This window comes from Humulus lupulus, chromosome X (genome assembly GCF_963169125.1).
Source record: "Humulus lupulus chromosome X, drHumLupu1.1, whole genome shotgun sequence".
Classification (NCBI taxonomy): Eukaryota; Viridiplantae; Streptophyta; class Magnoliopsida; order Rosales; family Cannabaceae; genus Humulus; species Humulus lupulus.
This window is the reverse complement of record NC_084802.1, coordinates 194,113,195-194,128,531: the sequence shown is the minus strand read 5'-3', so window position 1 is coordinate 194,128,531 and position 15,337 is coordinate 194,113,195. Positions and strand designations below refer to the sequence as shown.

General features: G+C 38.6%; 1 protein-coding gene across 5 annotated transcripts in view; it reads right to left on the bottom strand.

Moving 5' to 3' along the window:
- LOC133807103 (uncharacterized) overlaps window positions 1-11,641 on the bottom strand; it is a 28,435-nt gene extending 16,794 nt beyond the window's left edge. The window contains exons 1-9 of one of the 5 annotated variants that reach the window (XM_062245258.1): window positions 11,484-11,641; window positions 11,246-11,317; window positions 11,105-11,179; window positions 10,849-10,932; window positions 10,134-10,214; window positions 9,251-9,320; window positions 9,081-9,172; window positions 2,840-2,881; window positions 2,662-2,742 (exon numbers count right to left, since the gene is read on the bottom strand). In XM_062245258.1, the coding sequence (XP_062101242.1) occupies window positions 2,662-2,742; window positions 2,840-2,881; window positions 9,081-9,172; window positions 9,251-9,320; window positions 10,134-10,214; window positions 10,849-10,932; window positions 11,105-11,179; window positions 11,246-11,317; window positions 11,484-11,510 (624 nt within the window). In that variant the 5' untranslated portion in view covers window positions 11,511-11,641. The remainder of the gene's footprint in view (window positions 1-2,661; window positions 2,743-2,839; window positions 2,882-9,080; window positions 9,173-9,250; window positions 9,321-10,133; window positions 10,215-10,848; window positions 10,933-11,104; window positions 11,180-11,245; window positions 11,318-11,483) is intronic. The other 4 variants (XM_062245260.1, XM_062245259.1, XM_062245261.1 and 1 more) reach the window with 4 other exon arrangements.
- Window positions 11,642-15,337: the final 3,696 nt, after the last annotated feature.

Genomic DNA, 15,337 nt, shown 5'->3' with positions numbered 1-15,337 from the left:
TTTTTAGTTGTAAGTCCGCCTTCCATTCCTTGAGCTATGCTCATTTAGGCCCAGAGTTGGATTGGGCTAAATTTTTGTGGAGGAGTGTTGCTCCGTATAAAGTTAAACTGTTTGGTTGGTTGCTGTTCTTGGATAAGGTGAACGTCCACGAGAATTTACAAAGGCGTAGACCTTTTCACTATCTTTCGCCGAATTGGTGTGTTTGCTGTAAGAATGAAGGGGAATCAATTCGTCATCTTTTCTTAGATTGTCTCCTTGCAAGGGAGGTGTAGATAAAAGTATTGGCTGAGTTCGGAGTTTCTTGGTGTATGCCTTCTTCTTGTTCTCAACTGTTCCTTTGCCATATGGGGGGCAGGCGAAGGATGGCACGTCTGTGGCAGAGTGATGTTTTGGCGACTTATTGGTCAATTTGGTTGAAGAGGAATAGTAGAATCTTTGAAGACGTCTCTTCTGCAGTGGACAGCCTTTGGGATAAAATCAAGTTCTGGGTGGCAACTTGGGTGTGTAGATCGACAGACTTTGAGGGTTTGTCTTTTTTGGATCTTTGTAGGGAATGGAGTAGTTTATGGGCGCATTAGCTTTTGTTGAGTTTGAGTCCTTGGGCGTGGTTATGGCATTGAGTGTTTATTTTGGTTGTTTTTTGTTGTTTTTGTTGTCACCACGGCATTCCTCCGTCATAAGTGAGAGCCCTCAATTTATTTGAGAGGAGGTCAATCCTTGACCTCTGTATCTTTTTCAAAAAAAAAATTATTCAAGACGAAACTCGTGGATTTTCTCACGAGAAATAAAGATAACTTTGCATGGAGCCACGACATGGCTAGAGTAAATCCTGATATTGCCAACCATTGCCTAAATGCCGACCCTAAAGCCAAGTCGATCCGACAAAAGAGAAGAAAGTTAAGCTTGGATAAAAACAAATAAGTCCAATACTAGTTTGGTTGGCAAATGTCGTAGTGGTGCCGAATAAGAATGGGAAAATGCGTCGCTGATTTAAATAATGTTTGCTTGAAAGACAACTTTCGTCTTCCAGATATTTGATCGGATGGTTGACGCCACGGCTTGACACAAAATGTTTAGCTTCCTTGACGCCTTCTCAGGGTACAATCAGGTCTTGTTGCACCTTGCTGACTAGAAGAAGACATCCTTCATATCAAAAAGAGAGACATACTACTACAAGATCATGACGTTCGACTTAAGAAATGCAGGAGTGACATACCAAAAGTTAGTAAACCGCATGTTCGAAAGTGTTGTCGGAAAGACCATGGAAATGTATATAAATAATATAGTGGAAATCAATCGAAGCAAATCCATGGCCAAGCCCAAGCCCAAGCCCAAGTTAATAGGCCTCAGAGTTCTAACTACATTCCTTATGTCACGTTTAAGCCCATTGATGATGCAGCTTAAAGTGACCTCGTCTAATACATTCTCCAATAGCACGAGTAATTCAATGAACACCCAGCAATATTCTTTCAAGGTCGCCTCCGGGTGCAAAGCAAGAAATTGCTTGTGAATCGAACCCTCTTGAGTGCAGCAAAATTGTTTCAACAATAAAAGTTCATCTCGTCCTACAGAACCATAGGTCTCATCTTATGTTCCCATTGATACCACAATAGTGCATCTCCTTCGAACCCAATAAGTTCTCGTCATTGGTAAATTATTGAAGATCAAAATAGTGCTCCACTTTAAGAATCCACCCATTCAAATTGGTCCCATAATAAATAGGCATCTCTAACTTCTGAAAACAAAAATCTCGTTGGAGCTCCATGAAGTGAGTATTGCCTTTAGGCCTAGTCGATGTTGCCATTGTCAGAGATATTGTTGGTCCTTCCTTCTCCTTGTTGCTAGCCGATGAAGAGGAACAGTAAAGTTATGATTAAGTTTTGAAGAATGGATCAAACTTTTGGAATACAATATACATCTCTGTCTTGATAGGCCTATCCACGTTGCCATTATCAGAGACATTACAGGTCCTTCCTTCCCCTTGAAACTTTTGGAACACATTCTACATCTATGCCTTGATAGGCTCTATCGACATTGCTGGTCCTTCCTTCCCCTTGCCACTAGTGATGAAGAGGAATGATGAAGTTCTAATTGAGTTTTGAAGAATTGAACAAACTTTTGGAACATAGTTTGCATCTCTATCCTGATGGATCCAACCTCATGAGTAGTGTCAACTACTTTCTCCATGGAATCCATCCGAGCTTGTACTTAATTCACCTTCATAAAGCCAAGATTGATGCTCTGGTACCAATTTGAAAGGTAAAAATGCAAACAAACTGATATAGAATAGAAAATGTTGAATGTTGTTATTTATCCTCTGTGTGATCAATATACAATCACTCCAAGCATTTGAGAAGCTTGGTACTCTTCACACGTGCAAGGCTCGTTAACAAAATAATTCTTTTGCCCTCTCACAAAAGCACCTCATATATATATTCAACAGACCCAACATTAACAAAATTCCACTACCTAATACTACCACCTCACACACCAACATAATCAGCCATTGCCTTTATTTGCAATACCAAATTTGCCCCTATGTCTAGAATAGGTGAATCTCACTTAGGGACTCACATTTCCATACCCGACTCGGATTTGGAGCTAACTAAATACTTAAATCCATATACCAGGAATACTATAGAAAGAGACAAACATACTAACCACTTTCTTTACTAACGGCAGAATTAAAGGATGCTCTATTATCAATCCACCAGCAACGTAAAGAACAGTTCCCTCGTCAATCTGACATAAATACAAAGAGGGGAAAACCAACATGATTGTTGTTCAATCAAAAGAAATGAGTAAAAACTAAAATTGAACAAAGAAAAGACTTTCTTACCAATTTCTCAATAACATCATCAGGTATTTCATGGAAATGGATCTGCAAGGGATAATAAAATAAATATTATTCTGCTTATCCTTAAAGAAAAGTGAAAGCAAATATTTCAACTTTTAGTTTAAATAAACATCTTTTTAATTGGAAAAATAATCTCACTCAAATGGTTACACAAGTACAATTTCATATAGAAATATAGATAAAATAAAAGTTGTGAAGTTGGAAGCATAGACAATAGTTTGCCTCAATAAAATTAGAAGAGATAAGTTTATAAACTCATAACTCTTGCACAAGGAGCTCTGGAAATGCAGAACATTTGTCTTTGTACAAACAACTTATGGACATCCCTTGTACACGTAGGCGGAGCCCGGGGGAGCAAGTGGATGTTGTGCCCCGTTAATTTTGTGTAAATTTTTACTTATTTTTATTTTGGCCCTCACAAAAATAATATTTTTCAACAATATCCTTATTATAGATTTTATTTTATTATTATTGAAAACTTTACACTAATTTTTTGTCCTCTCTGTAAATCTTTGCTTGCTCCACCCATGCTTGTACATTTTTTTACGTAGATTGCATAGTGTAACATGACAGCCTTGAGGGCATGTTACAAGTTAGGTTGGTGTTCGGACAGATGCGCACGCTAGGGTGCAAGCTGGTGAGCATGTTGATGCCTAGTTTGTACGATAGTGACATTTTCGTAAATATCTTCAATATTGCCTAGAAATGGGCGAGACTTGGTAATTACCATATTGAAGGGGCAATGAACGCAATGGTGCAGTCGGATTTGGGAGAATCGAAGAATTGATGAGCTAAGAGCTAAATATGTCTCCCAAGCAAAGATCATATATGTTCCTAATAGAATGCTAAAAGCTCAAAAGGCTCTATGTAGGGGGAGCACCTGATGTTAGCTCTCCACTACCCCTGATGCAGGTGCATCAAGTGAGCTACTACTAATAAGAATGGGTAGTATAGCGAGCATATGACGACCACGATGGGACTCATGCCTCCATGAGTAGGAGTACTCGTGGACATTACCGAACTACCACAGTAGTGCGCCGAAGTGTGCTGCAAGAGGTTTATGGGTAGGGTTCCCTTAGCTTGCCAATATGTCGCTTGTATGAAACATGGCATAAACCTCCAATAGATATCGTGATGCACCATGGCCACAAATCTGGACACAAGATGGCACGGAAAGTCATTCGTGGGACTTGTTAGCATACAGGCATTGGAGGGTGCACTATGCTTGAGAATGACAGAGGTCCAATGTGTGGTGCTAGTTTGGCAGCTAGTCTCGGGAGCCTACCAACATGAGTGAAGGCATGGTGCCTCGAGTATTGGACCATGGACGTATGGGAGTCCTTGGACCGTGAGATTCAGATAGTATTGAATAGGGCATGACGAGAGGTGTTGGCACATCAGCTTAGTGTTCGCTCTTGGCCACACATGGTACCTTGGCTCGCGAATGTCTAGGTGAGCATCAGTGTTGGGTTTTGTCTTGTCATAGTGAGAACCTATGGGCAGTGTGAGTAACTTGGCTAGATAGCCATGATTCACAAATGCACTCATAGATGATTGAGAGCGTGACTCGAGAAGAGTTGTTCGAGAGACGGAAGTGCGCAGAGGCACATGGTCGCGCGAAAAATGTGCCCATTATTATCTAAATGGTTGGAAGGCTGACCTTAGCTCAGAGGAGTGTCAAGGTGTCGCACGGACATTTCCGCTATCAAAATGTCAGCCAGTGACACATAGCACATTAACAACTAAGGCAATTATCATAGATCAACACTACTCTATTATTATCTGTAAAATATGGTGAATGAATTGTATATTTATTCAATAGAATAATATGTATTTATATACAAAATTAGAGAGACTAAATAGGAAACTAACTAAATACAATTAACTTTAATTTCTACAACTAATATACAGCTAATATATTCTAACACTCCCCTCAAGCTGGAGCATAAATGTTAATCATGCCCAGCTTGTTACAAAGATAATCAACCCGCAACCCATTCAAAGCCTTTTGTAAAAATATCTCCTAATTGTTCTCCAATCTTCACATATCTTGTGGAGATCAGGCCTTGTTGAATTTTCTTACAAACAAAATGACAATCAATCTCAATGTGCTTAGTTCGCTCGTGGAACACAGGATTTGAGGCAATATGAAGAGCAGCTTGATTATCACACCACAATTTTGCTGGAACTGAAATCTTAAACCCGAATTCAATCAAAAGCTGATAAATCCATACTATCTCACACACAGACTGTGCCATAGCTCTATATTCTGATTCTGCACTAGATCTAGACACAACATTTTGCTTCTTACTCTTCCAAGAGATTAGATTGCCCCCAACAAAGACACAATAACCTGAAGTGGATCGTCTATCTACCTTGGAACCTGCCCAATCTGCATCAAAGAAACACTCAATCTGGGTGTGTCCATGATCCTTGTAAATAATACCTCGTCTTGGTGCTCCTAGTGCTCCTTTCAAGTAACACAAAATTTGCTCTAATGCTGCCCAATGATGAATTGTTGGAGAAGACATAAACTGACTAACAACACTAACAGAGAATGCAATATCTTGACGAGTCACAGTTAGATAATTCAGCTTTCCAATCTGCGATATTTCTCAGGATCTTCAAATGGTTCCCCATCACGTGTAAGACGCACAACTGGATTCATTGGAGTACTACAAGGTTTTGCTCCCAATTTTCCTGTCTCAATTAACAAATCAAGTACATACTTTCTTTGAGACAAAAAAATACATTGTTTACTCCGAGTAACTTCAACTCCCAAGAAATACTTGAGCACCCCTAAATCCTTCGTGTGAAACTGGGTATGAATGAAAGATTTAAGGAATGAGATGCCTCCAGTATCATTTCCAGTAATAACGATGTCATCCACATACACAACTAACAAAATAATACCAGCAGTTGATCTTTTATAGAACACAGAATGATCTGACTTACTTTTCAACAAACCAAATTTCTCAACAGCCTGACTAAATTTACCAAACCAAGCATGAGGATTTTGTTTCAACCCATATAAAGATTTGCGAAGATGGCAAACTCGCCCTAACTCCCCCTGAGCAACAAACCCATGAGGTTGCTCCATATACACTTCTTCCTCAAGATCTTCATGAAGAAAAGCATTTTTAATATCAAGCTGATGCAAAGGCCAATGATGAGTAGCTGCCATGGAAATGAACAGTCGAACAGATGTGAGTTTAGCAACAGGAGAAAAAGTATCACAATTGTCCACTCCATAGGTTTGAGAATAACCCTTGGCAACAAGACAGCCCTTTAAGCGAGCAATTGTTCCATCTAGATTGACTTTAATCGTAAACACCCATTTGCACCCACGAAGCCATGAACTGGAATTTAATTGTATTCAATGTGGGCATATAAATAATAAAAGAAAAAGACCGAACCAGCAAGACTAATGTATACTTATACCTTTGAGAGGTCCACTTATACTATTGAGAAAGTCTCTTAAGCTATCGTTGGTTATATAAGATTCAATTCAATCTAACAAGCGGACTACCTGAGGATACTACAAGATCTTTAGAAAAGAAGCTGAGCCTACTTTACGCACTTCTGCACTAAGCAGGCAAGGCCAGCCCAAAAATGTTTAGGAACTTTCATTTGAAACAACGTGCAGTTTCAAGAAGATGTCTGTTTTTACGTTCTGCTACACCATTTTGGGGTGCAGTATCAACGCAAGAAGTTTCATGAAGCATGCCATTAGAGATCATATAAGATTGAAATTGAGCAGATGTGTATTCCTTGGCATTATCACTTCGCAAAGTACGAACAGGCACATTAAATTGATTTTGAATCTCAGCACAAAAAGCACAAAATATAGAAAACAACTCAGAACGATTTTTCATTACATATAACCAAGTTACACGAGAATAATCATCCATAAAAGTAACAAAATACCTGAATCCAGGTTTAGACAAAATAGGAGAAGGACCCCAAACATCAGAATGAACTAACTCAAAAGGAACACTAGCATGTTTATTGACTCTAAGACTCAAACTAACACGATGATGTTTGGCAAACTGACATGACTCACAATCTAATGAAGATACCTTACTATATTGGGGACAAAGCTTCTTGAGCAAAGGAAGGGATGGATGGCTCAAACGACAATGAGCCTCAAAAGCAGAAGCGACACTCGGACAAGCAATAGGAGTTGAGGACAGTGGATCAAGAACATACATGCCGCCAGATTTATGTCCTTTACCAATAATCTTCTTCGTCATAAGATCCTGAAATAAACAATGATCGGGAAAGAAAAAGATGCAACAATTCAAATTACGAGTGAGTTGACTAACAGAAAGCAAATTAAAGAATAAATTAGGTAAATGTAAGACTGATGACAAAGTAAGCAAAGGTGTAGGAGTAAGAGTGCCAGATCCAAGAACAGAAGATGGTGATCCATCAGCTAAGGTAACAAAAGAAGTGGGACTATAAGACTGAAGAGTGGAAAAGGGACTAGAATTACCTGTCATGTGATCTGTGGCACCAGAATCAATGACCCATTTCGAGGATGTGGAAAGAAGGCATGCATTAGATTTACCTGAATCAGCAATTGCAGTGACAGAAGGAGATGAAGACTGGAGTGATTCTTTGTACCTTGAGAACTTGGCAAATTCATCCGCAGAAATAATGACCGATTTGTCAGATGCATCACTAGTGCTTGCAACATTAGCATAATGTTTTTGCTGATTTTTAAACTGTAGCTTCTTACACTCGAACCTGGTATGACTTGGTTTCTTACAATAATTGCACATAATGCTCCCGGATTCCGGTGTTCGATTGTCAGGCCTTTGGGAATTGCCTCCTTTGCAACCACTTGGAGTAGAGTTTCTCCATGGTGTAAGATTATTATGACCAACCAAAGCACTATTAAGAGAAACAGATGGAGTAGTTTCTGTACGAAGAACACGGCTAAAGACATATTGTAAAAAAGAGACATCAGACCCAGAAAGAACCTGTGACTTTGCAGAGTCAAAGTCAGATGAGAGTCCTGATAGAAAGCTCATGATAGCCATCTGCTCTCGCTGGCGCTGTTGAACCTTCACATCAGGACTAAATGGCAGCAACACATTAAGCTTTTCGTATGTCCTCTTAAATGTCATAAAGTAGTTCATAAGAGACTGATCTTGTTTCTCCGCGCGATAAAAGGCTTTGCAAACATCATACATACGTGATAGATTGCCTTTTCCAGAATACAAAAACTCCAAGTAATCCATTAGTTCTTTAGCCAATTCAGAATGATTAATTAAACTAATTACCTCATTATCAATAGATTTTCGAATTTGAAGAAACAAGCGAGCATCCTCACGTAGCCACACTTTTCTTGAATCGTCTTTTTCTTTGGGAGGATCATCAGTCAAGTGATTATCTTTGTCAATACTCCTTGGATAAAGTCGAATCGTCTTACTCCATTCCAAATAATTCGAACCAATCAATTTATGGTCTGTGATTTTAGACATCACGGGAACCACATCAGAAATAACTAGTGCTTTTGGATCTGATTTCATCTCTGCCATAACCTCAAAAACAAATATCGGAAGAGACAAGACATAATCGAACAACGAAGAACAAGTAAAGAACACCCAGATACGAAGAAGTGAGAAATACCAAACTACAACCTGAGACAGATGCGAGTAGGCTCAAGAGGAGCCGAGAAACGAACTGGAGATGATTCTCCGTCGAAATCCCCGTCACACGCGCCTCCACGCGCCAGCGCGTGGGGTAGGTGGCAGAAGGAACAAGCGGCGCGTGAGCCACACACGCGAGGAATCCGGCGACCGGACTTTGGGGTTTGGCAGATCGGCGGCTGGGCAATCTTTCTGAGTGGGCGGTGAGAACAAATGATCACTCTAAAGATGGTTTCCGAAAAAGAACCCTAATTGAAAAACCCAAATTTGTGATGAACCCTAATTTCGAATTTCGAATTCCCAATCCCAAAATCAGCTCTGATACCATGTAAAATATGGTGAATGAATTGTATATTTATTCAATAGAATAGTATGTATTTATATACAAAATTAGAGAGACTAAATAGGAAACTAACTAAATACAATTAACTCTAATTTCTACAACTAATATACAGCTAATATATTCTAACATTATCTAATGGAAATCATGTTTAAAAAAGAGAACTGCGAAAAGGTGAAGAAAAGCTCAAACAAATTTCATTAAGAAAAATGGAAGACTGTGGTACCTCCACCCGGTCCCAATCTCCTTTTCTAAATCCAGTTTTGAGGTTTGAAACAAACACTGAGCTAACTGTGGCAGCCTGGCCCCCAGAGTAATCTACCATTAATGTCACAAAATAGGAGTCAATAAGAATAAAAAGTCTGAAACTGAAGTAATCTGCAATATGAACCAAACCTTTCATAAATTTTCGAGCCTCTTCCTTGCTGGAAGGTTTTTCCCTGATTACACCTTCATAGACCACCACCTCCAAATCATTTTACATTAAACGTAAGAAATAACACAAACAAAAGTTCATCTCCCAATAAAGAGCAATTGCACGTGTAAAAAAATATGATCACCAAAGGGCCAGATATGTTGGAGGGAGGATTCATGCTTTATACTTGCTACTTCAAAAAAAGATATCATTATGAGACAAATGTCACAAAATAAGAGATGAATTAGATACTTTCATGAAGTATGATGTCAATATAAAATTTTAGAAAAAGGGAGCACAGAGGTGGAAAGAAAAAACTAGGGCAGAGATTCTATTCCTTTTATTTACACTCCAATATTTAACTTACAAAAACTAAATAAAGACCTTTTCTCATATGTATTTAGATATGTTGAAAAAAAAGAGAGACAAATATTGGAAAGTTGTGAATCCAGAATTCAAACTTTTAAAATGAAAAGCTAAGGAACTCTTCATCCTAGATATATAGCTCCACTTGAAAGGAAAAGAAAAAATTATGAGAAATGTTCAAGTAGTACTTCTATATCCTTCTATCCTGAAAGAAGACAAATATTCATACATGTTGTCAAAATGCCCAGACCACGTTAAAAAAATCCATTATTTTTTTTTCTACTATTATTAATTGAATTCTATCAAACCCAAAACTAGTGGAAGAAAGTTCCTACATAATTGACTTTACCACGCTACTTAACAAGTGAAACGAAATTGTTAAAGGCTAAGGGTAAAAAAACCAACATGGACAATAACCTATTTTCCAATTTTCTTCAAAAGGCACATACAACACATTACAAATTGTGAGAACAAAAATATAGAGAGCTTTGCTTATACTTGATCTGCAGTAATTAACAGTGTTGGCTCGACAGCATTTATGTAGTCACCAGTGGGGATCCTTGGAAGGATGGCTGCTGCCTGAGAAGAAGTTTCCACCAGGTAAGTGCCAACACAGTTACACTACAACCAGACTAGTAATGCTTGGAAAAGAACAATAATATGATTACCATTAGTATAAACTACAAAGACGTAGTGTCTAACTGTAGAGCTAGGACCCTAATAAATACCCAGTATATTTACTACCAACTAAACATGGAGTAAACTGGTAGCAAGGAGCACAAACGCTACTTGAAGCAGCTTAGTTTCGGCCCAAAAAAAAAAAAACCCCTCCTGAAATACCAAACTAGGAACAAATGATCTTAAATATTTTGTCAATTGAGGATATTTTTTTAAGACAGAAATAAATGGAAGAATCCAGACAAAAAAATCACAAACAATAAATGGGACCTGCTACTCGATCACTTATGTTTTTTTTCAAATCACATTATATTTATTATTTGTTAGAATAGATATCAAATTAGTGAATGTAAACGTTGGGTATAATCATGTTTGTCTTTAGCATTACTCATAAGACAATGCCCCAGATATTGATTGAGCAAAAACGTATCCTTGTTAAAAATGAAATGCATTCTCCATCCATAAATGGCCCTAGGTGACACCATCTTTTTTTTTTTAAAAATATGCCTAAAATGAAGAAAACAAAAAGACATACTGTATCCGCTGCAATCAATAATGTTGCGTTGTCATCCTTGTTTTGATTATCCAAAGATTCTAATTTTGATATGATGGCTTCAGCCTGAGTGAGTAATTGATATGTAATCAACGGAAAATACTTGAACTCAAGCCCAAAGCAGAGAAAGCAGACACCCAATAAAAAAGGGGGAAAAAAAGAAAGAATAACAACAAGACCTTACCAACCGGCACTAACTTATCAAATCAACTAGACACTATCAAATTTAAAACCTGACCTTGGCCTCAGCAAGAGCCACAACCAACTCTTCTGGAATCTCCTTTCGGATACTCTTTTCGTCAATGTCTGCAGTCTACAAGTAGAAACACTGAAGTTCCCAGAAAATTCAAAACCAAAAAAAGACAATCAGAAATTTTACCATGATTGCAAAATCGTATCCCATTTCAGCCAATATTTTCCGACGTGCTACTGAAGACGATCCCAAAATTATCTGCACACAATAAACGCCAGTTACTTCGACAATTTACTGGTAGAACAGAAACTACCAATCAAACAGAACACTTAATATTCTCTCGATCTCGCAAAGAAGCATGTAAATCGTTCCTTTCGGAAATTTACATAGGAGAGAAGGAATAAGTCCTAATTACAAGCACTACCTTGAACGGAGAAGAATTGGCCGCCATGATTCTCCGGAAACTTTTTACAAGTCTAAACTTCGAAAGTGAGAATAAACCCAAAACCCTATATATACATAAGTGTTGCTATTTGACAGCACCTTAATGTACAACAACCATCCATATACCCTGCACCACATGAGTTGGCCGATTAGCTAGTCATTTAACACTTGTAAAATACGTTAAATCTAATATTAGATTGGACTAACCGAGGTATGATAATTGTACTAATAGCAGTACGATACTTATTTGTGATGTTAGGGTTTTGTGATTTTGACTATTTATTATTACCATTGGAATATATCTTAAAATATCAAATTTTGTCTTAAGATATGATTGGTAAAGCTTTGGACATTTTGAGAGGAATTTGAAGTTTAAAGTGGAATTAAGATTTTAAGATATGGCAGCATCGTAGCAACACTGGATCCTTTTAGCAATCTATTTGGAAGATCCACGTGGGAGGCTATCATATCCAACCTAGTTTTTTTTTTTAGACTTATTTGAGTTGTGTCGAAAGATAATTAAATAACTTTTGGGCCTTTAATTTACTTGGGTCCATTTTGCTTAAAAAGAAAGAAAGGAGATTGAAGAAAGAGACCCATGTAGGTTAATATAGAGAAAGACTTAATTGGATGATCATTAGCTTTTCCTTTAGATTATATACACGTACATAACAAAGAAAAAGGAGGAGAGCTGACTGGTACAAAGACACCCATTTTTTTGGAGTTTTAAATGTGAAGAAGAAGAGGAGAGAAAAAAGAGTGAAGCTAGAAGCCAAAGCCACTTGTAGACATCTAATTGGCTTGCCATTCTCACTTTACTCTTAGTTTTTCTTTAACTTTTCTTGTTAAGTTTCCCTCGAAACTCTCAAGGCCTACATGAAACACTTCAAGGAAGAAGTCGCTCAGACCAAGAGGGTCGACGATGGCCAGCAGTTGATGGCCTTGCAGGCAGACATCCGTTGTAACGCCCTACTACCTTAGAGTCGTTACTAAGTGAGTTTATAAAGTGCAATTAACTCGCACTGCGAGGTTTTTAGAACAAAAGTGTGATTAAACAAAAAGACAAGGCTGTAATCTTTAAAAATACTTCATTTCACTAAAAGTTCCAAGAGTTTAACATTTGGGATCCCAAAACGAGGTTTGTAAAATATTTACAACTAAAGATAGATTTACAGTTGACTAATTACCAAAAACAGAGTTTAATACAGCCATTTCTCAAAACGCCCCAACTAAAGCAGTCGGGCAGGCGAAACATGTACACGCCACCCCCACGCTCTCCGTACTCATGGCTGGTTGACTTTCTCTTTGCCCTACCTGCAACACAGAGCACCCGTGAGCCGAAGCCCAGCAAGAAAACTCATACAGCACATAACATATGCATATCACATAATCACTATAGCAGATAACTCACAATTAATCAGACAGTCCACAAGATTAAAACACATATACGGCCATGCCGTCCCAGAGGCATTACTAAAGCCTGGGATCTCGATCTACACCGTAAGGATATCCCATGTACCCATTGGGGTCTCACCCTAATCACAAGCACTCCATGTGCTAAGTGATATTCCCGGCCCCACTGCCGTTCTCGGCCCTTCGTCGTTCCCGGCCCCTTTGTCGTTCACTCTGCTATTACCACGTTTAGTGTTCTCAAATAACAATCAAATATATAATCATTCATTTAAAGCTACATCCTAGCAATGACACAATCTAGGGGCGCGCCTTGCAACAATACTATGGACCCAAGCCCTGCTCTACGGGTGCTACAGTTTTCTTACCTGTATCCTGAGCTTTCCGACGCACCAAGGCCACAAGCACGGTCCTCTACCACAAGCCTCTCCAAAATCCTAGTCACAACATATATAAAACACTTTTAATACTAACCAATTCCAAAACCACTTCCCGGGACCAATCCCGTACTCTCGGGACCTCTAATTCCCTAAAACAATGCATTGGAACTATTCCCCAAGTCCCCGGGCAAAAGCCCTAAAAACACATTATTTGGCTGTCAAAAATGGCCTAGGGCCGCGGCACTCCCATTAAGGGTCGTGGCGCCCAGGAGCTTTCCCCTTATCCTGATGCAAGCTTGCGCCGCGACACCAAAGAACAAGGCCACGACGCTCCTACGCGAACCCAGATTTCTGGGTTTTCTCCTACATTTTTCCCGAGCCAAAACAACCCCAAATCATCCCAAACAAGTACCTAAGCCCCAAAATCAATTTAAAACCCCAAATGAACCCTTTAACAACCTATAAACATCAAAACAAACTCAATTACACAATCCCACTCCAAAATCCATTCTTGAGTCCCAAATTCCTGAAACTTAAACCATGGCTTCCAAGACTTAAACCAGAGCTTGAAAACTATAAATCATGCCTCTAAAATCTTAAACCACACCAGATATGAAAATTAAACATGCTAAGGATTCTTACCTCAATCAAAGCTCAGCTTGAACTTCTCTCAATTCCAGCTTCCAACCTCTTTCCTCTTGATTATCCTAACTGAATTACAAGTAAAACCAGCCATCTTTCCTTTAGGTTCCCACACACAATCCTTGAAAATCAACCTTGAACTCAAGCAATAACAGAACATAATCCTTACCTCTGAGTAGTCCTAGCTTAAATTTGACATTGGTTGTCTCCAATCCCTCTTGAATTTCCTCCTAGGTCTCCTAACTTCAGCCCCTTCTTCTTTTCCCCTTTCCTTTTGATTTTCTTCCAATTTCAGCATAAACCAGCATATGACTAAATGTAATACGTATTCCCTTTTCCTTCAGCCGAAGTAATCTAATGATCACTTTACCCTTTCATAAGAATTCCTTCCTAACTAAACCTCAAGGGCACTCTTGTCCTTCCACCTATTTTACAATTCTACCATTTTCTATCTAACCTTGTTACTCTCAGCAGTTACTAATGGTTAACCAGGTTACCCAATCAACAATAACCATTAACCACTAATTCTTGAATTTACAAGATTCCCAAAGTACCCCTAGGCTCCTCCCGAGCCAGATATAAAATCCCGTTGTGACTTTTAAGTTAACTAACTCTCTAGGACCGTCTTGGCACGTGCATCACACTAATATCACCACACTCACGTGGTACAAATCACATAATACAATTATCACATTTATGCCCTCAGCGGGCTAAAATTACCAATTTACCCCTATCATGCAAACGGGGTCCACATGCATATTTATACCACCTAAACATGCATTCTAATCACATATTCATTTGAATTCATATATTATCATGTTAATTCACTTATTGCCCTCCAGGCACGCTAACCAAGGTCCTAAACCTTATTAGCAACTTGGGGTGTTACATCCGTGCAGGGTCTCCATTGTGGGATGACCTCCAGTGAATGTGATGCCGCAGGCTCGACGACTTCATTCGTCCAGCACAATAATATATAAACTGGGAGGATGCCCATATTGGAGAATTTGGCGTACCCATTGCTTTCCCCACTCCACTAACTCTGGACACCGTGGCTCCGGAGGGCTAGTTGTTGGAAAAACTTATACAGGATCTTATTTATTTTCATGTAGATCTTATATTAAACAAATTAATATGAGACAACCTAGAACATGTTTCTAAAATTGAATTCAAACAAAAATAATGATAAGAACACTTACATTATACGCAGCGGAATGATAGTCTTTCCTTCAGTTTCTCTAACCATTGTATCATTTCTATCGCAGAGTATTACAAAGAAATTGAATCGTTCTTCAATTTTCTTCAGCGCATTCCAAAGTATCTTAGAATCACCTAGACTAAGGTGGGAAATTCTCAACACATGAGGTAGATACAGAGAGAAGAAGAGAAAAGAATATTGAGG